At 41.6% G+C, this 24,664-nt stretch overlaps 1 protein-coding gene across 1 annotated transcript; it reads right to left on the minus strand.

The window, feature by feature from the left end:
* Positions 1 to 8,652: 8,652 nt before the first annotated feature.
* paqr4a (progestin and adipoQ receptor family member IVa) lies at positions 8,653 to 23,446 on the minus strand (the record flags this gene model as incomplete). Its single annotated transcript, XM_084186748.1, has 3 exons — positions 23,266 to 23,446; positions 12,858 to 13,076; positions 8,653 to 9,086 (listed from the first exon to the last, which is right to left on the minus strand). Exons 1-3 carry the CDS (start codon positions 23,429 to 23,431, stop codon positions 8,653 to 8,655), a joined length of 819 nt encoding a protein of 272 aa, XP_084042874.1. The 5' UTR covers positions 23,432 to 23,446.
* Between the last annotated feature and the right edge of the window lie 1,218 nt (positions 23,447 to 24,664).

Below are 24,664 nucleotides of genomic sequence, written 5' to 3' on the forward strand. Positions count from 1 at the left end.
ATCCCCTGCTGATTTTGTACGTTTGCCCACTGACAAAGAAATGATCAGTCTATAATTTTAATGGTAGGTTTATTTGAACAGTGAGAGACAGAATAACAACAACAAATCCAGAAAAACGCATGTCAAAAATGTTATAAATTGATTTGAATTTTAATGAGGGAAATAAGTATTTGACCCCCTCTCAATCAGAAAGATTTCTGGCTCCCAGGTATCTTTTATACAGGTAACGAGCTGAGATTAGGAGCACACTCTTAAAGGGAGTGCTCCTAATCTCAGTTTGTTACCTGTATAAAAGGCACCTGTCCACAGAAGCAATCAATCAATCAGATTCAAAACTCTCCACCATGGCCAAGACCAAAGAGCTCTCCAAGGATGTCAGGGACAAGATTGTAGACCTACACAAGGCTGGAATTGGCTACAAGACCATCACCAAGCAGCTTGGTGAGAAGGTGACAACAGTTGGTGCGATTATTTGCAAATGGAAGAAACACAAAATAACTGTCAATCTCCCTCGGCCTGGGGCTCCATGCAAGATCTCACCTCGTGGAGTTGCAATGATCATGAGAACGGTGAGGAATCAGCCCAGAACTACACGGGAGGATCTTGTCAATGATCTCAAGGCAGCTGGGATCATAGTCACCAAGAAAACAATTGGTAACACACTACGCCGTGAAGGACTGAAATCCTGCAGCGCCCGCAAGGTCCCCCTGCTCAAGAAAGCACATATACAGGGCCTTCTGAAGTTTGCCAATGAACATCTGAATGATTCAGAGGAGAACTGGGTGAAAGTGTTGTGGTCAGATGAGACCAGAATGGAGCTCTTTGGCATCAACTCAAATCGCCGTGTTTGGCGGAGGATGAATGCTGCCTATGACCCCAAGAACACCATCCCCACCGTCAAACATGGAGGTGGAAACATTATGCTTTGGGGGTGTTTTTCTGTTAAGGGGACAGGACAACTTCACCGCATCAAAGGGACGATGGACGGGGCCATGTACCGTCAAATCTTGGGTGAGAACCTCCTTCCCTCAGCCAGGGCATTGAAAATGGGTTGTGGATGGGTATTCCAGCATGACAATGACCCAAAACACACGGCCAAGGCAACAAAGGAGTGGCTCAAGAAGAAGCACATTAAGGTCCTGGAGTTGCCTAGCCAGTCTCCAGACCTTAATCCCATAGAAAATCTGTGGAGGGGGCTGAAGGTTCGAGTTGCCAAACGTCAGCCTCGAAACCTTAATGACTTGGAGAAGATCTGCAAAGAGGAGTGGAACAAAATCCCTCCTGAGATGTGTGCAAACCTGGTGGCAAATTACAAGAAACGTCTGACCTCTGTGATTGCCAACAAGGGTTTTGCCACCAAGTACTAAGTCATGTTTTGCAGAGGGGTCAAATACTTATTTCCCTCATTAAAATGCAAATCAATTGATAACATTTGTTTGTTGTTATTCTGTCTCTCACTGTTCAAATAAATCTACCATTAAAATGATAGACTGATCATGTCTTTGTCAGTGGGCAAATGTACAAAATCAGCAGGGGATCAAATACTTTTTTCCCTCACTGTAGAAGAAAACCAGTAATCTGTGAAATAAATGGAACCGCTCATCATTTGCATAAATAATACACAAATGCAAGTAGAAACATTTTACAGGATATGAAGAGCAATGCAGGGATTTGAATACTGTGTCTTAAGAACATGAGCATCACTGCCCCACTCCCTAGTTAGACCACAAGACAAACACATAGTGAGGACAGAAACATACAGACACAAAGCTACAGGAAGGAAATACAATACAGGAAAAGCAGCGAAAAGGAGAAGAAAAAACTTGCACAACTACTTCCTCCAGTCTGCAGCTGTTTCTTTTTGTCTTTATTATCTGATGTACACTTGTGGCTCTGTGCAACGCTTTAACTCACATCTAGTCATAAGGATGAACCCACACAGAGAGCGAGACAAGATGGAGAATTGAAGGAAATATGAGCATATGGGACTAAAGAGGCAAACTGAAAGGCATACTCCACTGCTCTGTGGAAATCATGTGAACCAGGAACATACAGCAACAGTTAGACCACATCCTTCAGAACAAGCAACAAAACCACAGACCATCTTTTTCTCCGTCTCATTCACACTCATGCTGTCTTCGTCCCTCTCTAATGCTCCTTTTTCACACATTAAAACAGTTGGCAGATACGTATATGATATGATATTTTTGTGAGCTATACCCAAAGAGAATGCAACTGGTTGAAATATTGTCGTCCAATTTATGGTTTGTAGTGTATGTCATGCATTACTGTCAGTGGATAGTCCTCATGTTCAATGCATAGGCTACATTTCACAGGTTTCAGATTTATCAATAAGAATATTAGTGCACACAATGACTCAGTCCTGGCCTACAGCCCATACATTTATGCTGTAAAATGTCAACTCTAAAAGAGCGAGCATAGAATTTACCTCCATTTGCAGACCTTACTTCCTCAAATCTGAAGCTGCGCCTTAGCATTGACTCTGGATCCCTTGGCTAAAGACTTAGGCTTCATTGTTCTTGTAGCATTTTTGCATCACAAGACCCCTTTGGTAGACATTAATCTAACGCAACAAGCCTTTGCAGAGTGTGCCTTAATGTTATAAGGACCAGGACCTGAGTACATGTCAATAATGGTGTGTGCGTGTGTGTGTGTGTGTGTGTGTGTGTGTGTGTGTGTAGGCCTACAGTTAAGACTGCTGTGCATGAACATATAAAGTAACAGCAATTATGGATTATCAGTCACATGGTGGGTGTGAGATTAGAAGGAGAAGGATGTTGAAAGCAGGCCTACCTGTTTTAGTGATGGGGAAATGTTCTGCTCAGTCAGGCTCCCTGCTTGGTTCTGCTGTGTCGTCAGAGAGAGGAGTAAGAGCCGGTAGTCTAGGGTAGATCTCTTTATGTGATGGAGGAAGTGAGAGTTTTAGATGAAGGTGGAAATGGGAGGTCTCGTTCTGTCTTCCTACTTGCTGGGGTTGAAACATTTGAATGACAGACGTCAAGAAGAGATTAGATGAAGTTGTTGCAATGTAGACCAAAGTGAGCCTAATTAATGAGGCTAATCAAATCATCAAAGCATATGTGTAATCCTTTATCAGGCTGTATTACTTTGATTTGATTCCATTTTATTTAAATTAAGTTAAAAATATGAAGATAAGCATCGTAATGTCACCGGAACAGAGTCTCCAGAGTGCTCTAAAGAACAATGAATACTCGGGTTAGGTCGGCCCAAGCATCCCTCTTAGTATCTACCATACTGTAGTTGCCTACTTCCAGTGGGGACTGTTGACTGTGGGATATAAATATGCGCAAAGAGGGTGCTGTTGTGTACAGGACAATCACCTACAAAATCACACTTAATCACATTTACCCCCTGTGCACAATGTATGGATAACAGGATGAAGTCAAACAGAGAATGACATGGCACAGCTTGGCTGTTTAAAGACACATGCATGCATCCTTTAACCAAACCCTGCTCCCTCAACCCCCCTGAAAACATCTCCAATAAAACAAGCAAGAGAACAGAACAGTAGAGACAAAAGACAGAATGGAAGGCCAGAGGCAGGTTTAAAAATATAGACTTCAGTTTATTGCACAATCGTTGCTGGAGACTGAGGAGTGGGAGGGCCTGTCTGTATAATGCAAGACACTACAGATGGACACATATACAGAGACACAGGGAGATACAAGATGGCCATAAATTAACAGAAGTGTTGGTGAGAAGAACACAGGCGGGTCGATGAGGCACATTAGGATGCAACTTGCACCCAGACATGAAGCAGGACAGACAAAACACAACAACACATTAAAACACAGATTTCATACATGAAGTATGAGATCTTAAAACAGCTCATATATTCAAACATAAAAGATCCATAATATACATACATAATTGGTTTGTGCAACCCTGAACATGCAGGGTTTGGTCACTCCTAGCACGGGGATGAGTAGTATGTCAAATCAGGTCTTTTCACATCAGATCTTTTTCAGAGCTGATCTGATTGGTCAAAAGATGAGTGAAAAAAATATCAGAATTGGGCTTCCTGTGCCAGACAGAACGGTTGGCGGTGAGCCTTTCTATGATACAATTAGATGCCTGCAATGGACTGCAACATTCCACAGTTATGTCCACCAGATGGGGCCAAATGAACAGCCATTCATTTCTTTTACATAAACCAAGACAGACCGAAGACAAGGACAGAGAGACAGACAGACCCTCAAGAAAGCTCCCTTCATCAAGAGGAAAAGGGCATTTCATCATCTGTACAGACAGTATCATAATGAGTACCAACCCTCCACAGAATAATTGTATTAATAATAATAATAATAATAATAATAATAATAAGTATCATCATTATCATCATCATATAACAATAGTGTAGACAGTTCATCCTTTATAAATAGTCAGAAACAGCCTAGTTGGCACCTGTGTACAAAAAAACAAACATGTTCCATTTTGTTAGTGTTTTCACACATCAGGTCATCATCATCATAGAATAGCAGAATATACAGACTAAAACAATGACCATTGGGTGGCCTGGTTCCATCTCTGAAAAATGGTACCGTTGGGTGGCCTGGTTCCATCTCTGAAAAATTGTACCATTGGGTGGCCTGGTTCCATCTCTGAAAAATGGTTTTCAGTTCATTCTCCCACCACAGTCTTCCCTCCCCTCCCTCTGAATCCATCTTACCCTGTTCCACAGTCTTCCCTCCCCTTCCTCTGAATCCATCTTACCCTGTTCCACAGTCTTCCCTCCCCTTCCTCTGAATCCATCTCACCCTGTTCCACACTCTTCCCTCCCCTCCCTCTGAATCCATCTTACCCTGTTCCACAGTCTTCCCTCCCCTTCCTCTGAATCCATCTCACCCTGTTCCACACTCTTCCCTCCCCTCCCTCTGAATCCATCTTACCCTGTTCCACAGTCTTCCCTCCCCTTCCTCTGAATCCATCTTACCCTGTTCCACAGTCTTCCTCTTTGCCCAACCACTCTTTAAATACTTTCACCTTTTTATCAGAGCCCACCCCAAGAACCCCTAAATAATCACTACTTCTACTACTACTGCTGACTCTTACCTTCCCTCAGACCCCCATCCCTGTCCCGTTCAGGAGTCCCTCACAGTGGTCTCCGTGGTGTGTGGCTCTAAAAGCCACGTTTCAGAGAGGAACCCCCTGGCCTCAATGTAACAACTACGGCTATGGCACCCTGAGAAGTGGAGAACCCAGGCTGGTGGAGTGGTGGAGTCCCTTTGAGTAGAGAGCTAACTGGCCCTTTTTGTTCTTTGTGACAGTTGAGAAACATACAATTTGAACACACATCCACTTCAGACAGTGTAAATGTATTTGTATCTGATAATGCATAGATATCCAGTTGTAATCAGAGGTATTCACATGCCCCTCCCTCCTGTATCTTCCCCATCTTTTCCAGTCATAAAAAAAAGAGAAAAAAAAAAAGAGTTTACATTTAATTGAGCGAAAGCATTCTTAAACCCTGGGTCTCTCAAAAACCCACACAGTTAACCATTTCTACAATAGAACTGAAAATAATTGCAGTTTTATCTGGGTTCACTTATTTGAGTAAATAGCTTGGATGTCGTTGATATTAAATACACAGTAGTACCACCCCTCAGCCTGTTTCCCTTTTCACTCGGACACAGAGCATTGTCTGATGTTACATACATACTGAATTCCAGGTTCCTACTTCTGCTTTCTTTCCTTTACATACATATATGTATAAAAAAAGTATCAGTGTTATATACTGTTTACACTGTATGTATATATAATCTACATACATACATTTACATTATTTATATGGACTTTAAATAAGTTTCATTATTGGTATTCACTTTGATCCAAAGCCCTTTTGAAAAAAAATAAACAGTGCAGTTTATTTGATATAGTTGTATTGCCTCTGTTCTAGTCCCTCATATTCCTGTATTAGTATATACTGTATGTAGTATGTTCCTCTCTTAACACTCATGGTCCACTGCCCTGACAACATGTGAAGCTCTTAGCTGGGGTGACTGACACATGACATGTCATATGTTACAATGCACAAGCATTTGGCTAATACTAAGTTAAATTCCTCGTATGAGACAATGAGTTTCCGTTTGAGCGCTACTAACATGCATTAATAATCAGTTTCATTCAGTGCACTGTAATACAATTTCAGCTTATGACGATACAAGGGGCCATGTTTGTAATGGACTCACCATGACATGGGTTTCATAAGGGGGCTGAGAAACTAACCAAGGTCTAACACTAGTAAGGGTCAGGTTGCAGTTTGAGGCCTGTGTGGGAGAGGCTGGGATATTCTCCCTCACCCTTGACTCAATGTGAGCAAAGTATGTGCTACAACGGAGGCCCTCGACATTTCATTTGGCAACTTGTGAGTGAAGTGGAAATTAGTGTGGGTACGTTTGAGTGTGTGCACCAGGTTACAAAAGTGCAACGTTACATAGAAACATGCAGGATTAATCTTTTAGCCACAACTGTACTTAGTCGTCCCATGGACTAGATAAAGGTCCCTCAGAGCAAAGCAGATTAAAAAAACTAAACGCTTGGTCTCAACCTTCCACATACAGTCTTTGAACAAAATCTCAAAAACACATAAAAATAAACATTGTACTGTTCTTCAGAGCATAAACTCAAATGCCAGTGCAGAAACTAGTGGCAACAAAATTTAAGTTTTTACTTTAAAACTGAGTAACCAGAAATAGTTTGTTCAGGGTTACTGGTTTTGGAAATGGTGAGAGGGTTAGGGGTTCATTAATTCTTGGTTGCAGTTGCCTAATGAAATACTATATGCCCCAGGTCAGCTTGCTACTACAGTACTGTACCTCTCTAAGGGTAACAAAGTGCAAAGAGTCAAGCTGGGCTATGTTAAGTAGTAATAATGTCCAGCTTTGGCATAGAATGCAGTGCATCATACCAAATCATTATCTGGCCTTGGACAGTTAAAAGTCTACAAAGTCGCCTAGCTGTCGGCCATTTCCACCCTCCCAGAGGAACTACAGGAGCTAACCCTACTAGGTTGTAGCAGTCAAATAATAGTGCTCTAATTTTAAAAACATCATCACAGACTGGCTCTCTAATACTGTAGCGTAATAAACATTTGGCATCTGTTTGGTGGCAGAACTACCCTTTTCAGTCAACAGGATCCATCCTGCACAGTCATGTAACTATAGTTCAGGTATTATAAAAGAGACATACGGTGTGTTTTATGCACCTTCATTTTAAGCGTAATTTAAGACGCTATGTGCCCTTTTCACTGACTACAGTATGTGCCAAACATGTCATTAAAATTACAATAATCAACAATAAAATTATATTTTTTAAACTTAATAAATAGTCATGAACTAATTCTTATTGACGAATCCTGATTCAAAACAAAATACAATTCCTCAGTTCAATGTGAGGAAGTCACTTTAAATGCAGATATTGATGAATAAATAAAACATACTGTCTCATAAAATTAAGGTCAACCAATAATAAAGAGTAACTTAATGTAACTCAACAACATCAATTGTAAATGTGCATAATCATGATTCCCTATTCAAAATGGCTGTATTTTCAATGGCACAATGCATCCAAGTTCAGTCTAGCATTTAGGATATGTGGACTGCACTGCACTAAAAGGGAGGTAAACTTCAAATAAAATGAGCACTAACAAGCCAAGGAATGAACCCCTTCACCCATACCCAGTTACCCATACCCTTCACCCATACCCAGTTACCCATACCCTTCACCCATACCCAGTTCATCCCCACCTGACCACAGAGAGACAGGGAGAGAGAGACAGTCAGACAGACAAAGCCAGGGAGAAGGGAGAAAGACAAACAAACATGGAATAAATAATGAGAGGGAGAATATCCTCTCTAATACACAGTAACTCAAGTAGTTCCATAGGACTTTGTGACAGGTCTGGGAGTGCTTTGTGCATTAGTTGTGCATTACTAGCATGTATGCATGCTACGCGGTGAGTGTGTATGTGTGTGTGTATGTGTGTGTACGGTGTGTGTTTGTTCTAAAGTGTATATGCTATGTGCTGCATAGGTTGCAATAGAATGACATCTGAAAGATACTTCAGAAAGAGACTTCCTGCTCAGTGCATATGATATCGTTTAGCCAAATGGTCCGTCTGCTCTAGAAAAATGAATGCATCATTGACGGATCAACTTTGATAAAAGCCATAGGTTGAAATGGTAATTGACACATGAGGATAAGTCAATATCAAATCAACTATTGTTCAAGTGTAACTTCACTTGCAAATCATGATTTTTTTAGTAGACATTTCTGTGTGTATTTCTGATATCAAATCCTTAATCTCCTTTGTGTGTAATCTTCACAGATCCTCTGCCGTGTGTGTTTGTGTGGGAATTTGCAATCCATAATGACCAGTGAGCCGATATCCAATCCTTGTGTGTGTTCCCTAACATTGATAGCCACGCATGTATAATGGTAAGGTGGACACAGATACAGTATGAATATTCTTGCTAGGTGTGCATGTGTCAAAGCCTGCACCAATCCCTATTATGTAAAACACTTTATCTGGCCTTCCATGTACGTCTTCATGAACACAGCCCGAGGTCCTAAACCCTGTTACCCGCTGGTCCTCCTCCAGGCAGGGGGGGCTCAGTCTGAGGGACAGTGGTGGCTGTTGATCCAGAGCAGGTCGTCCAGCACACCCCAGTGCAGGTAGAGGATGGAGCCCACAACCAGCACATGCATGATCTGGTGGCTGTTGCACCAGTAGTCAAAGAGGCCCGGGCGGAAGCGCTCTGGGATGCGCGCGATGTTGATGATCCCACCCAGTACGGCCAGCGCGTCCATGGTGAGGAAGTGTTGCAGCGAGGTGGGGCTGCCGCCGCCCACGCCCACCCAGCGCAGCAGGAAGAAGGAGAAGCGGAATAGGGCCTGCCAGGCAAAGGACCGCAGGCGCCGAACGCTACTCCGCGCCGTGATGGCCGAGTAGATGGCGTAGCTGGACAGCAGGATGTAGACGACCAGAGCCACTGTGCGGGTGAAGGGGTAGCACAGCAGGGTGCTGTAGACGATGGGCAGCGCTCCTGAGGCAAACACAACACACAAAGACAGAGGCAGTCAGTCATTAAACTACACCACAACAGATATTCCCATCCCAGAGAATCATGCACACAGTATAGTATAGTCCCCTGTAGCTCAGTTGATAGAGCATGGTGCTTGCAATGCCAGGGTTGTGGGTTCGTTTCCCACGGGGGGCCAGTATGAAAATGTATGCACTCACTAACTGTAAGTCGCTCTGGATAAGAGCGTCTGCTAAATGACTAAAATGTTAAAAAAAATATTCTATAGCCATAATATACTATACTGAATGCAGTTCAACTTTAGGCTACTCATTCTCACATATAGCCTACACCCATGCTAAATAACTCAGCCATGGAGCCCTTCCCTTGTGGAATCATGGACTCTCAACTGACTATAATTCCATTATGGCTATACACCATATGCAGTATTGGGGTCATTCCACGAAATTAGTGCCTTTTGCGTCCCTTTGATATTTTAGGTAGAAATTGTGCACCAATATAGATTTGTTTTAAAAGTCTGTTATATTCAATGAAGTGCCCTTTAATATAGACCAGATGGAGAATTCAATCAATCTGATTAAAAAAGACTTGCTAAAGTGCCAAAATTCAGCATGTCCCTCCGTGCACCCTCTGTGACTTCCAGGAAGATTTCAACCCACTTAACCCCAAAATATCTAAAGGTTTTCACGATAATTGTAAAGTCCTAGTTATTTTGTTGCTTTGACAAAGTCATTTCTGAAGATTATTATTTATTTAACGTGATTAGTGATTCATTTCAAGGAAGAAAAAAAACCTATCCCTCATTTGAAGGTCAACCCTGTTACGTGAAATGAACTCTCGTTTTAAGATGGTGAAACTACTCCTTTTTAAATATTTTTTTCAAAAGAAACATCGAACATCTAATAATCAAATTATCGTCGAAAAGCAGGTGAGCTGGTTCTACTCTTTTTGGCCATTTTCTGGTGTTTTGTGGTGTAAAACTGAGTGGGTCGAGCATAACACGTCAACCCTGTGACCCATATAGACAGGCTAGAAATGTTTTAACAATTAAAATGTTTTTGTTAAACATTCATTCAATTACCCCTCCCTGTTGCACACAACAAGCTTCCATTTCCCCTGTCACAAAGGGATTTATGGCTGATTTAAGATTACATTGTCACCCCTGTTACAGTCAACCCTGTTACTGCTGGTGAAGAAGTTGAAGTTCAAGGTTGGTTTATTTTACAGAAACAAAGCATGTCTGACTTTTGATAATAGGAAGGAAATTGTCCAGGCCACTTATGTCTATTTTAGATTATGGGGCTATTATCTATATGCATGGAACAGCATCTACACTTAAACCACTAGATGCTGTTTTCCATTGTGCCCTTACTGGTGATGTTATAGAACTCACCATTGTGTTTTGTATCAAAAAGTGGGTTGGGCCTCTTTGTAGTAAGGAGACAGCAGCATTCTCTTGTGTTTATTTACAAAGCACTCATGCAGAAACTTCCTATGTATCTACTATCATTATTCATTCAATTTAGACTTATAAATGAAAAAATCCGGTCACAGGCTTGGATAACACTGGAGGCCCCTTCAGTCTCCACAGAGTTGGGTAAAGCTGCTTTGAGTTTTTTTGCGGCCTTTATGTGGAACAACTCACAGAGAGCTCTGAAATGAGATGTGATCAGAGACCTCCATGTTGATAAATGTGTCTGTTTTTCTTAATATGCTTTGTAATTTTGTATATCTACAGTACCAGTCAAAAGTTTGGACACACCTACTCATTCAAGGTTTTTCTTTATTTTTACTATTTTCTACATTGCAGAATAATAGTGAAGACATCAAAACTATGAAATAACACATATTGAATCATGTATTAACCAAAAAAGTGTTAAACAAATCAAAATATATTTTATATTTGCGATTCTTCAAAGTAGCCACCCTTTGCCTTGATGATAGCTTTGCACACTCTTGGCATTCACCTGGAATGCATTTCAATTAACAGGAGTGCCTTTTTAAAAGTTAAAAGTTAATTTGTGAAATTTCTTTCCTTCTTAATGCATTTGAGCCAGTCAGTTGTGTTGTGACAAGGTAGGGGTGGTATACAGAAGATAGCCCTATTTGGTAAAAGACCAAGTCCATATTATGGGAAGAACAGCTCAAATAAACAAAGAGAAATGACAGTCCATCATTACTTTAAGACATGAAGGTCAGTCAATCCGGGAAATTTCAAGAACTTTGAACGTTTCTTCAAGTGCAGTCGCAAAAACCATCAAGCGCTATGATGAAACTGGCTCTCATGAGGACCGCCACAGGAAAGGAAGACCCAGAGTTACCACTGCTGCAGAGGATAAGTTCATTAGAGTTAAATGCACCTCAGATTGCAGCCCAAATAAATGCTTCACAGAGTTCAAGTAACAGACACATCGCAACATCAACTGTTCAGAGGAGACTGCGTGAATCAGACCTTCATGGCCGAATTGCTGCAAAGAAACCACTCTTGAAGGACACCAATAAGAAGAAGAGACTTGCTTGGGTCCAGAAACACGAGCAATGGACATTCGACCGGTGGAAATCTGTTGTTTGGTCTGATGAGTCCAAATTTGAGATTTTTGGTTCCTACCGCCGTGTCTTTGTGAGACGCAGAGTTGGTGAACAGATGATCTCTGCATGTGTGGTTCCCACCGTGAAGCATGGAGGAGGTGGTGTGATGGTGCTTTGCTGGTGACACTGTCTGTGATTTATTTAGTATTCAAGGCACACTTAACCAGCATGTCTACCACAGCATTCTGCAGTGATACGCCATCCCATCTGGTTTGGGCTTAGTGGGACTATGATTTGTTTTTCAACAGGACACCTCCAGGCTGTGTAAGGGCTATTAGGAGAGTGATGGAGTGCTGCATCAGATGACCTGGCCTCCACAATCACCAGACCTCAACACAATTGAGATGTTTGGGATGAGTTGGACCACAGAGTGAAGGAAAAGAAGCCAACAAGTGCTCAGCATATGTGGGAACTCCTTCAAGACTGTTGGAAAAGCATTCCTCATGAAGCTGGTTGAGAGAATACCAAGAGTGTGCAAAGCTGTCATCAAGGCAAAGGGTGGCTACTTTGAAGAATCTCAAATATAAAATATATTTTGATTTGTTTAACACTTTTTCGGGTTACTACATGATTCCATATGTGTTATTTCATAGTTTTGATGTCTTCACTATTATTCTACAATGTATAAAATAGTACAAATAAAGAAAAACCCTTGAATGAGTAGGTGTGTCCAAACTTTTGACTGGTACTATATATGAACGGTGTATTTATGCAGGGCTCATCTGAAAACAAGACCCTAGTCTCAGTATGACTTCCCTGTCAAAATAAAGGTTTAATAATAATAATTATAATAATAATTATAATAATACTTTATTTGGCACTTAATAGGCACTTACTATAGTAATTTTTTTATGAGATGGGAAAATGTTATTTAAAAAAAATTAAGTTATACATGTGCTCTTCATGACAAAGTGTGAAATCAAACTTTTTTTCCCCACCAAGTTACACATCTCAAAAGGCACCGAATTGTTGGAATGACCAATTGGTTATTGGATACTCAAGATGATTTGCATAAATGTAAATGAAAATGGATTGCACAAAAAGAGTGTGCCAGACAGTGTAAACAGAAAACAAAAGGCTGGAAGAGAAAGGAGAGAAGGAGATAAAACAATGTAGAGAGAGAGAATGAAAGAATCAATGAGAACAGAGAGCTTTTAGTTGCTACCCAGAAGCCCCTATGCTTACCCAGCGTGTTGATCATGCAGATGCCGCACATGTCGAGGGTGAGGAGGGTGTGGTAGACGGGCTCTCCTCCCTCGTGGTTCATGAAGAGGTGGTAGAGTACAGAGCCCAGCTGGGGGGACAGGCAGGCCAGGAAGTGGACCACACCCAGCCATGTCACACTGATCTGGGACCAGGGGAAGTTGAGCGGGATGAGGAACAGGAAGCAGAGTAGAGGGATACCTGTTGAGAGGGGGTGAAGGGGAAAACAGGGTTCAGTCAAATAGGCCGAAATCTTGCTGAAAACTAGCACCAGCTTTACCAATACAAAAAGTGTGCAGTTTGAACTACTGTACTGGAAAGTTTATTTTCACCTGTTATTATATTCCAATGAAATGACAAAAAAGGTCAGATGTGTTATGAATGTCCAATCACATTAGCAATACGACATAGCGCTACTGCATAGACACCATTTTTTTCACCTTCCACAAGCTCTTGTTTTGCTTCAGCAACAATTACTGCTGCACTACAGGGCAATTCCACAGTAACTGAATTACGCAGAGACTGTATGGCAAGCAAAAAACAACTATGTACAATGACTACTTTGAACAATTTACACACCAGGGTTTCTCCCCAGGACTTTTTAACAAGGTGGTGCTGCAGAGTACATACAGCCGGGGGGGGGGGGCTCAGAGATTTTTGAACACCTGTAACTGCCATTCCCTGCAATCTAGAGCAAACAACGGTCTTATATGATAACAAATCAAGTTAAAAAAAAAATATATATATATATGGTTCGCTCCTACAGACAGTGAGTCACGTGGCCTGCTATATAAAGCAGGCAGACAGGCATCCAGTTACTGTTCGATTGAACGCTAGGATGACCTATGCGACTTTGAGCGTGGTACGATTGTCCAGTATCTCAGAAACGGCTGGCCTCCTGGGATTTTCATGCATGATAGAGTCTAAGGTTTACTGAGAATGGTGCGACAAACAAAAAGCATTCAGTCAGCATAGCCCTGTGGGCGAAAACTGCTTGTTGATGAGAGAGGTCAAAGGAGAATGGCAAGAATCGTGCAAGCCAACAGGCAGGCCACAAACAGGCAAATAATGGCGCAGTAGAGCGGCATCTCGGAACACACAACTCGTCGGTCCTTGTCACGGATGGGCTATTGCAGCAGACGACCCTTCCGGGTTCCACTCCTATCAGCTAAAAACAAGAAGAAGAGGTTCCAATGGGAACACGATCCCCAGCACTGGACAACTAAGGAGTGGAAAAACATCGCCTGGTCCGACGAATCACGGTTCCTGTTATGTCATGCTGATGGCAGAGTCGGGATTTGGCCTAAGCAGCATGGCTCCTAGGCTTCATCCTGCCTGGTGTCAACGGTACAGGCTGGTGGCGGTGGTGTAATGGTGTGGATAATGTTTTCCTGGCACACGTTAGGCCCCTTGTTACCAATTGAGCAACGTTTGAACACCAACCACACCTTGTAGAATCCATGCCCTGAAGAATTCATTCTGTTCTGGAAGCAAAAGTGGGTCCGACCCGGTACTAGATGGGTGTACCTAATAAACTTGCCACTGTGTGTAAGTGCCATCAGAAAGTATTCATACCCCTTGACTTAAATAGATGTCTTTTCCTCACCCATCTACACACAATACCCCATAATGACAAAGTGAAAACATGTTTTTAGAAATGTTAGCAAATTTATTGAAAATGAAATACCGAAATATCTAATTTACATAGGTATTCACACCCCTTTGCTATGACACTCCAAATTGAGCTCAGGTTCATCCAATTTCCTTTGATCATCCTTGAGATGTCACTACAATTTGATTGGAGTCCACCTGTGGCCAATTAAATTGTTTGGACATGATTTAGAAAGAAACACACCTGTCAATATAAGGTCCCACAGTTGACAGTGCATGTCAGAGCTGAAACTATCCCATGATGTCCAAGGAACTGTTCGTACATCTCTGACACTGTGATGAGGCATATATCTGTGGAAGGGCATAAAACTATTTGTAGTGTTGAAAGTTTCCAAGAGCACAGTGGTCTATCCAGACTCTGCCTAGAGCTGGCCATCTGACCAAACTGAGCAACCGGGCAAGAAGGACCTTGGTCAGGGAGGTGACCAAGAACCCAATGACCACTCTGACAGAACTACAGAGTTCCTTGGATGAGATGGGACAACCTGCCAGAAGGACAACAGTCTCTACAGCACTTTAAGGGAAAGTGGCCAGACGGAAGCCACATCTGAGAAAAGGCACATGACAGCATGCCTGGAGTTTGCAAAAATGCATGTGAAAGACTGATAGCATAAGGCAACAGATTATGTGGTTTACTATTTGGCCTGAATGCAAAACACTATGTCTGAAGAAAACCAGGCACAGCACATCAACCGTCTAACACCATCCCTACTGTGCAGAATGGTGGTGGCAGCATCATGCTATGGGAATGCTTTTCAGCGGCAGGGATTGGGAGACTGATAAGGATAGAGGGAACAATGAATGGAGCCAAATACAGGCAAATCCTTGATGAGAACCTGCTTCAGAGTGCAAACAACCTTAGACTGGGGCGAAGATTTACGTTCCAACAGGACAATGACCCCAAGCATACAGCCAAAGCAACGCTGGAATGCTTGAATCCCATTGAAAATCTGTGGAAAGACTTGAAGATTGCTGTTCACCGCCACTCCCCATCTAATTTAACAGAACTTGAGAAAATCTGCAAGGAAGAATGGGAGAAAATCCCCAAATTCAGATGTGCATAGCTGATACAGACATACCCAAGACGACTCAAAGCTGTAATCGCCGCCAAAGGTGTGAATACTTATTTAAATTAGATATTTATGTATTTCATTTTCAATACATTTGCAAAAATGGCTAAAACATGTTTTCACTTTGTCATTATCGGGTATTGTGTGTAGATCGGTGAAAAATAATAATATCTTTAATCCATTTTGAATTCAGGCTGTAACAACAAATGTGGAACAAGTCAAGGGGTATGAATACTTTCTGAAGGCACAGTTTTTTTCCTTTCTCTCTTACATTCTTTGGGAGAACCCTGCACAGTAAATACAAATAAAACAACATTTACTGGAAAAACTGTGCAGATGCAAAGATGCACAGTTCTTTCCTGTGAAAAATCGCAGTGTAAATCCGTTACCATGGAATTGCCCTTTAACTACAGAGATGTGTTGTAGGTTGCTTCACTTAGGCTATTGGGAGGTGCTTGGTGAGCAAAAACAGGTCCTTGAAATTTGATACACACATATCACTCTCCTCCACATCCCACCTTCTTCCCCGTCTTTCGTTCACTCTGCCTTTCCCAATGTCAAATCATTTGTCCTGGCCAGGTGATACAGCCAATGCCATCTAACACCAGAGGAGGCTGGTGGGAGTAGTTATAGGAGGACAGGCTCTTTGTAATGGCTGGAATGGAATAAATGGAATGGAGTCAAACATGTGATTTCCATGTTTGATGTGTTTGACACCGTTCCATTTATTCCATTCCAGCCATTACAATGAGCCCATCCTCCTTTAGCTCCTCCCACCAGCCTCCTGTCTAACACGTCTATTTTGAGTGTAATATCTCTTCTGCACCCCTCCCTCCCAACCACACTCAGCACTACTGAACAGTACAACTGGACAGGCTCTCTAAGGCTGCATTTACACAGGCAACCCAAGTCTGTTTTTTCCCCCAATAATTGCTCTTTTGACCAATCACATCAGATCCTTTTCAGAGCTGATCTGATTGGTCAAAAGACCAATTAGTGAAAAAAAGATAAGAATTGGGCTGCCTGTGTAAATGCAGCCTAAGAGGTCCAAAGTATGATTGCTACTCTTTAGACAGGAGGTGTGTGTTTCTATCCAAAAGTATTCCGGCTGTTGACCCTATTGTGCAAATGTAGCATGTAGACTCCATTTGTGTGATCCTATATGGTTTTCAGGTGCAATATATTACCAAAAATAGGACCTGTGTGACTTCATCACCTTGAAATACAGTGGGGGGAAAAAGTATTTAGTCAGCCACCAATTGTGCAAGTTCTCCCACTTAAAAAGATGAGAGGCCTGTAATTTTCATCATAGGTACACATCACCTATGACAGACAAAATGAGAAAAAAAAATCCAGAAAATCACATTGTAGGATTTTTTATGAATTTATTTGCAAATTATGGTGGAAAATAAGTATTTGGTCAATAACAAAAGTTTCTCAATACTTTGTTATATACGCTTTGTTGGCAATGACACAGGTCAAACGTTTTCTGTAAGTCTTCACAAGGTTTTCACACACTGTTGCTGGTATTTTGGCCCATTCATCCATGCAGATCTCCTCAAGAGCAGTAATGTTTTGGGGCTGTCGCTGGGCAACACAGACTTTCAACTCCCTCCAAAGATTTTCTATAGGGTTGAGATCTGGAGACTGGCTAGGCCACTCCAGGACCTTGAAATGCTTCTCACGAAGCCACTCCTTCGTTGCCTGGGCGGTGTGTTTGGGATCATTGTCATGCTGAAAGACCCAGCCACGTTTCATCTTCAATGCCCTTGCTGATGGAAGGAGGTTTTCACTCAAAATCTCACGATACATGGCCCCATTCATTCTTTCCTTTACATGGATCAGTCGTCCTGGTCCCTTTGCAGAAAAACAGCCCCAAAGCATGATGTTTCCACCCCCATGCTTCACAGTAGGTATGGTGTTCTTTGGATGCAACTCAGCATTATTTGTCCTCCAAACACGACGAGTTGAGTTTTTACCAAAAAGTTCTATTTTGGTTTCATCTGACCATATGACATTCTCCCAATCCTCTTCTGGATCATCCAAATGCACTCTAGCAAACTTCAGACGGGCCTGGACATGTACTGGCTTAAGCAGGGGGCCACGTCTGGCACTGCAGGATTTGAGTCCCTGGCGGCGTAGTGTGTAACTGATGGTAGGCTTTGTTACTTTGGTCCCAGCTCTCTGCAGGTCATTCACTAGGTCCCCCCGTGTGGTTCTGGGATTTTTGCTCACCGTTCTTGTGATCATTTTGACCCCACGGGGTGAGATCTTGCGTGGAGCCCCAGATCGAGGGAGATTATCAGTGGTCTTGTATGTCTTCCATTTCCTAATAATTGCTCCCACAGTTGATTTCTTCAAACCAAGCTGCTTACCTATTGCAGATTCAGTCTTCCCAGCCTGGTGCAGGTCTACAATTTTGTTTCTGGTGTCCTTTGACAGCTCTTTGGTCTTGGCCATAGTGGAGTTTGGAGTGTGACTGTTTGAGGTTGTGGACAGGTGTCTTTTATACTGATAACAAGTTCAAACAGGTGCCATTAATACAGGTAACGAGTGGAGGACAGAGGAGCCTCTTAAAGAAGAAGTTACAGGTCTGTGAGAGCCAGAAATCTTGCTTGTTTGTAGGTGACCAAATACTTATTTTCCACCATAATTTGCAAATAAATTAATTAAAAATCCTACAATGTGATTTTCTGGATTTTTTTTTCTCAATTTGTCTGTCATAGTTGACATGTACCTATGATGAAAATTACAGGCCTCTCCCATCTTTTTAAGTGGGAGAACTTGCACAATTGGTGGCTGACTAAATACTTTTTTTCCCCACTGTATATAAATATAAAATAAATATATGCCATTTAGCAGACGCTTTTATCCAAAGCGACTTACAGTCATACATCCGTATTTATGTAGCCTATTTTCTGAATGATTTTATGCTGCAAGAATATTGCAATAACCTTTTTCTCTGAATGACAAACCTTTTTCTCTGAACGTGCTTTTTCTTTTAATTACTTTTCTCTGAATGACGAATAGCATAGTAAGGGAGAGGTTAAGCTGCCTGTCAATCAATCAATCAATCAATCATTCCTGGTCTTAATAAAGGTTTCCTCCTCCTTTCAGGCATTAATTCCCCCTTGCCCTGGTGATCACTAATCCTGTCTGTTTTACTGACTGTTGGCAGGGTGTGCTGTAAGTAAAACTGAAGGAGTTGGCTGACACTAAAACGCAACAATCCTTTGGTACACAAGCATCCTTTATACCGTAGCAAGTTGACTTCACTTGAGGTCATCAAGAATCCTATGCTAGAGACCATGGTTTCATATGCAATCTTTGTCACTTCAATCTGAAAATGAAGAGGAGTTTTAGAGAGACAGACAGCCTTCTCCTTCTCTGCCCAACACATATACTGAAATTATAAGAGTATGTGTGCAAATTAATTTTGAATAACTATAACTTGTTACCATACTATCTGACATTATTACCACACTATTACCAATTTATTATGTGCTGTAATGTACTACCATGCGCTACCAAAACTTTACATAAAGCTTATCATGTTAGTCATCAGCTGGTGATGAGATTTTTCTTTGGTTTTGCCTGTAGCAACTTACTGTGATTCAACTAACTACAATGGCAAGCTGCTTGCTAGTTAGCTAGCCAGCTAACATTTTCCATGGCTGCTGTCACTGGTCACAGTATGGAGCGATTTCAGTGCCAACAGAAACTGTATTTGAATTCAACATTTTTGAATTTGTAATGCACAAATTGAATCATTGAATTCATAAATTGAACTTGTATTTCATGATTTAAAACTGAATTGAATGAACAGTTTTAAAGTTCAATTTCAATTGAAATAAATATTCAAATTCAATATGGTAGATATTGCATTCATTGTCTGTGTATCAAGTTTACAAACTATCATTTTAAGTTGATCAAAGCTTCATATATTCAACATCTCAGATGCATTCAGATTCAGTTTTCAAATTCAGTTCTCTAAATTCAGATTCAAAACCAGAGGCAACATCCTGGTACTTTGTCAGCAAGGAATGGTAGAAGAGAACAGATAGAATAAAATGTTCTACGGGTGAAACAGGGTTCCGGCGGTTTCTGGAGCCAATGTGGCATGTTTAATTTATTTTCTTCTGATTCATTTGGCCCTAGCATTTGAACCATTTTGGCTATAAGCTATTATGACCCCATTCCTGAAAGCTAAGACTCTCTTGAATATTGTCATGCCTTCTGTTCCCCTCTATGATGCTCACAGGACGTGCAAGACACGTAAGGGAGTGTGACAAAAATAAACGCAATTCGGCCCCAATAAGAATATAGTTGAATAGCCCTGTCATAGCCCTTCTAAGGATAGCTTTTCCACTCCCTATTTAATCTTGCTCTTGTGACTGACTGGGTTCGAACCAGGTCTCCAGCATGTCACAAGACTGTGTTAGCCCCACTTAGCTAAATCCCATATGGATGAGTTCAGGAAGCTACCATAAGTCTTCAAGTCTCCAGCAAGGTTACTCAGTAAAAGAGCGTGGACCTCGGTTACATTTCACCCGCCTTTGACCTCATACTCACGGCACCAATATAACTGACTGGGTTCGAACTCATGCCTACTGCAGAACAACACTTTCTGTGGCAAACAAAAGCAGAAGAATCTGTTTACCACATTTAATGAGAGTGCAACAGCGGTGGTTTGGTGATCCATGCATGTGATGAACAACCTTGCCTGAGACCTGAAGACATGATTTGGTTCTAAACCAGGTCTCCTGTGCGCCAGACAATACAACTTTTCAGGTCTCAGAGTACTCATCACGCAAGCATGGATACACTTCACCCCACTATGACCTCCTCCTCGAAGAGACCCATCCAAGTCACTTTAGCTCAGCAGGTTAACAAAGTCTTAGCCCAGTCAGTCACATTATAATGAGTACCCTTGCCGGAGACTCGAAACGAATATGTCTAACATGTCAAACTAACACATCTTCTGATCTCAGGCAAGGTTCTCATTACATATGCATGGTCACAGAAGGCACAACCATGTTCCGAGTTTTAGCTTTCAGGAAAGGGGTCATAATAGCTTATAGCCCAAAGAGTTCAAACGCTAGAGCCAAATTCAACGGAATAAAATAAATTCAACATGCCACATTGGCTTCAGAAAATGGCTGAAACCTGTTTAACACAGAGCGCAGGGTTCTCCCCAATGTAAGAGGGGTGCTGCGCCACCTTGTAGACTGGCTGCACCACTACAGTGAGGGAAAAAAGTATTTAATCCCCTGCTGATTTTGTACGTTTGCCCACTGACAAAGACATGATCAGTCCATAATTTTATTGGTAGGTTTATTTGAACAGTGAGAGACAGAATAACAACAAAAAAATCCAGAAAAACGCATGTAAAAAATGTTATAAATTGATTTGCATTTTAATGAGGGAAATAAGTATTTGACCCCTCTGCAAAACATGATTTAGTACTTGGTGGAAAAATCCTTGTTGGCAATCACAGAGGTCAGACGTTTCTTGTAGTTGGCCACCAGGTTTGCACACATCTCAGGAGGGATTTTGTCCCACTCCTCTTTGCAGATCTTCTCTAAGTCATTAAGGTTTCGAGCCTGACGTTTGGCAACTCGAACCTTCAGCTCCCTCCACAGATTTTCTATGGGATTGAGGTCTGGAGACTGGCTAGGCCACTCCAGGACCTTAATGTGCTTCTTCTTGAGCCACTCCTTTGTTGCCTTGGCCGTGTGTTTTGGGTCATTGTCATGCTGGAATACCCATCCATGACCCATTTTCAATGCCCTGGCTGAGGGAAGGAGGTTCTCACCCAAGATTTGACAGTACATGGCACCGTCCATCATCCCTTTGATGCGGTGAAGTTGTCCTGTCCCCTTAGCAAAAACACCCCCAAAGCATAATGTTTCCACCTCCATGTTTGACGGTGGGGATGGTGTTCTTGGGGTCATAGGCAGCATTCCTCCTCCTCCAAACACGGCGAGTTGAGTTGATGCCAAAGAGCTCGATTTTGGTCTCATCTGACCACAACACTTTCACACAGTTCTCCTATGAATCATTCAGATGTTCAATGGCAAACATCAGACGGCATGTATATGTGCTTTCTTGAGCAGGGGGACCTTGCGGGCGCTGCAGGATTTTAGTCCTTCACGGCGTAGTGTGTTACCAATTGTTTTCTTGGTGACTATGATCCCAGCTGCCTTGAGATCATTGACAAGATCCTCCCGTGTAGTTCTGGGCTGATTCCTCACCGTTCTCATGATCATTGCAACTCCACGAGGTGAGGTCTTGCATGGAGCCCCGGGCCGAGGGAGATTGACAGTTACTTTGTGTTTCTTCCATTTGCGAATAATCGCACCAACTGTTGTCACCTTCTCACCAAGCTGCTTGGCGATGGTCTTGTAGCCCATTCCAGCCTTGTGTAGGTCTACAATCTTGTCCCTGACATCCTTGGAGAGGTGTCTTTTATACAGGTAACAAACTGAGATTAGGAGCACTCCCTTTAAGAGTGTGCTCCTAATCTCAGCTCGTTACCTGTATAAAAGACACCTGGGAGCCAGAAATCTTTCTGATTGAGAGGGGGTCAAATACTTATTTCCCTCATTAAAATGCAAATCAATTTATAACATTTTTGACATGCGTTTTTTCTGGATTTTTTTGTTGTTATTCTGTCTCTCGCTGTTCAAATAAACCTAACATTAAAATGATAGACTGATCATTTCTTTGTCAGTGGGAAAACGTACAAAATCAGCAGGGGATCTAATACTTTTTTCCCACACGGTATGTAAAAGAACTAAAAAGTAAATGTTTTTATTTATTTGTTAGCATTTAATAGAGTCTTTTTTGCTCTAGATTGCAGGAAATGGCACTTACGTGTAAAAAAAATGTCAAAATCTCCAAAGGCAGTCACTGCCCCGCTCCAGGCCTCCCCCGGCTGTACTCTGCAGCACCACCTTGTTAAAACATCTTGGAGAGAACCCTGGAGCGTGTGAATCTATCTGTTATTTTCTACCATTCCTTGCTGGCAAAGTACTAGGATGTTGTCTCTGGTTTTGAATCTGAATTTAGAGAACTGAATTTGAAAAGTGAATCTGAATGCATTTGAGAAGTTGAATATATGAAACTTTGTTAAACTTTAAATGATATTTTGTCAACTTAATACACAGACAATGAATGCAATATCTACCATATTGAAATGGAATATATAAATATTAAATGTGAATATTTAATTCAAATGAAATTGAATTTTAAAACTGAATGCAATATTCATTCAATTCAGTTTCAAATCATGAAATACAAGTTGAATTTATGAATTCAATAATTAAATTTGGGCATTACAAATCTAAAAATATATAATTTAAATTCAATATCTTTAATACAAATAGAAAAATATTAAATTCAAATAGTTTCTGTTGGCACTGAAATCGCTCCATAGCAAAGCCTTCACCCAGGCACTGCACTGTCGCTAGCGAGGTAGCAAACCCATTCATTAATTTCAAATCAAAATCAAATGTTATTTGTCACATACACGTGTTTAGCAGATGTTATAGTGGGTGTAGCGAAATGCTTGTAAAGCGCTAAAGCGTTAGCTAGTGGTTGCTAGCCAACCAACAAGTTATCTTCATCCCAAAATATTTAAAACTCACCATGTGTGTATATGTTTCCCAGTTCGTTGTGCATGTAAAAAAGGCTTCTGATACAGTCTTGGACAGAAGATATTGGTCGGTATCCAGTCAGGACGTATTTGTTGAATTGAAGATGAGGAGGTGAATTCGCCCAGTCTAATAGTCTGGGTCCATTTAAAAATGCCATAGCAACCAAAATAGTTAAAACGACGCCGCCAAAAAAGTAAAATAATGACTGTACACCTATATACACATATAACAGAATTATTGCGAATAAAAATTTATTAGACACCATTGATAAAATCTGGGGGGTTTAGCTAGCTATAATGTGCTGCTAGCTACATAGCTAGTTAGCTCCCATAGCTACCGTGGCGATCTAGCGACAGAAAACCAGTTCTTTCTTTTCAGCACCACACTACCCGGTGACAGCGTTTTTATCCCGCTGTTTGCTTTTAAAAACCGCTACTTGTGTCAACCACAGGGGTTGACAAAGCCGAGGCCAACCACATACATGGTGTAAGCCCATGGTATACATTACATATTACATTTAATTGCCGACATAACACCCAACATCTCTCGGAGGTTAGCTAACAAAATATAATTCATGGTAATTGCTAGCTAGCTAGTTACTCAATGTGTAGCAAGCTAGCGTACAACATTCCACGGCACATAGCATTAGTCATAGTTAGTTCATCTGCACCAGTCCAGTGGCTAGCTTGCGTTAGTTTAGCTACTTCCATCCGTCACCTTGATACCGCTGACTACAGAGGATTGGGTTTAGCGGTCAGATTTCCAATGCAGGACTAACGTTAGCAGGTCATAACGTAAAAGCAGCTAAAATCTCGCGCACAATTATCTCTATTGTTTTTACAAAAATATCCATATTCTGGTTGCAGCTAGCTGCTAGCTAGTTTGTCACCGACCAACAACTGCAGATGTCTGGAGATGGAGTGCGATGGAACGCGTTAGCGTGCTGCTGCTGTGATTTGCACCGGGAGATTTCAAACAAATATGTATAAGGAAGATGTCACTCCGACACCAAAAAATACAGATTTTCGTGTCCAAATCTTCTCTCAGATTGATACCCCCATTTCCCATCAAGATTCCGTCAAACTCTTGTTAAATGTGGCTCGTTTGTTCACCGGCGTCGAGTCCCTCGCATCGGATGATTGATGCCCTGTACCCGGCAGTGACGCTCTAATCCAATGTGGGTATAGAGCGGTACTGAAGAGAATCGACAAGTGAGTGCGAGGGATTTACACTGGGATTTTATGAGAAAACAGCACAAGGGAGACAGGGACAATACCTCACCAGTCACTGTCTAGTATTATTTTGGAATAATGTTTAATAATGGCTGCACCAATAATTAGGCTATCCTCTCTCTAGAATTTAGGAGACATGATGGCAAAAACAAACAAAG

This window comes from Coregonus lavaretus (genome assembly GCF_964263955.1).
Source record: "Coregonus lavaretus genome assembly, chromosome: 2".
NCBI classification, from domain to species: domain Eukaryota; kingdom Metazoa; phylum Chordata; class Actinopteri; order Salmoniformes; family Salmonidae; genus Coregonus; species Coregonus lavaretus.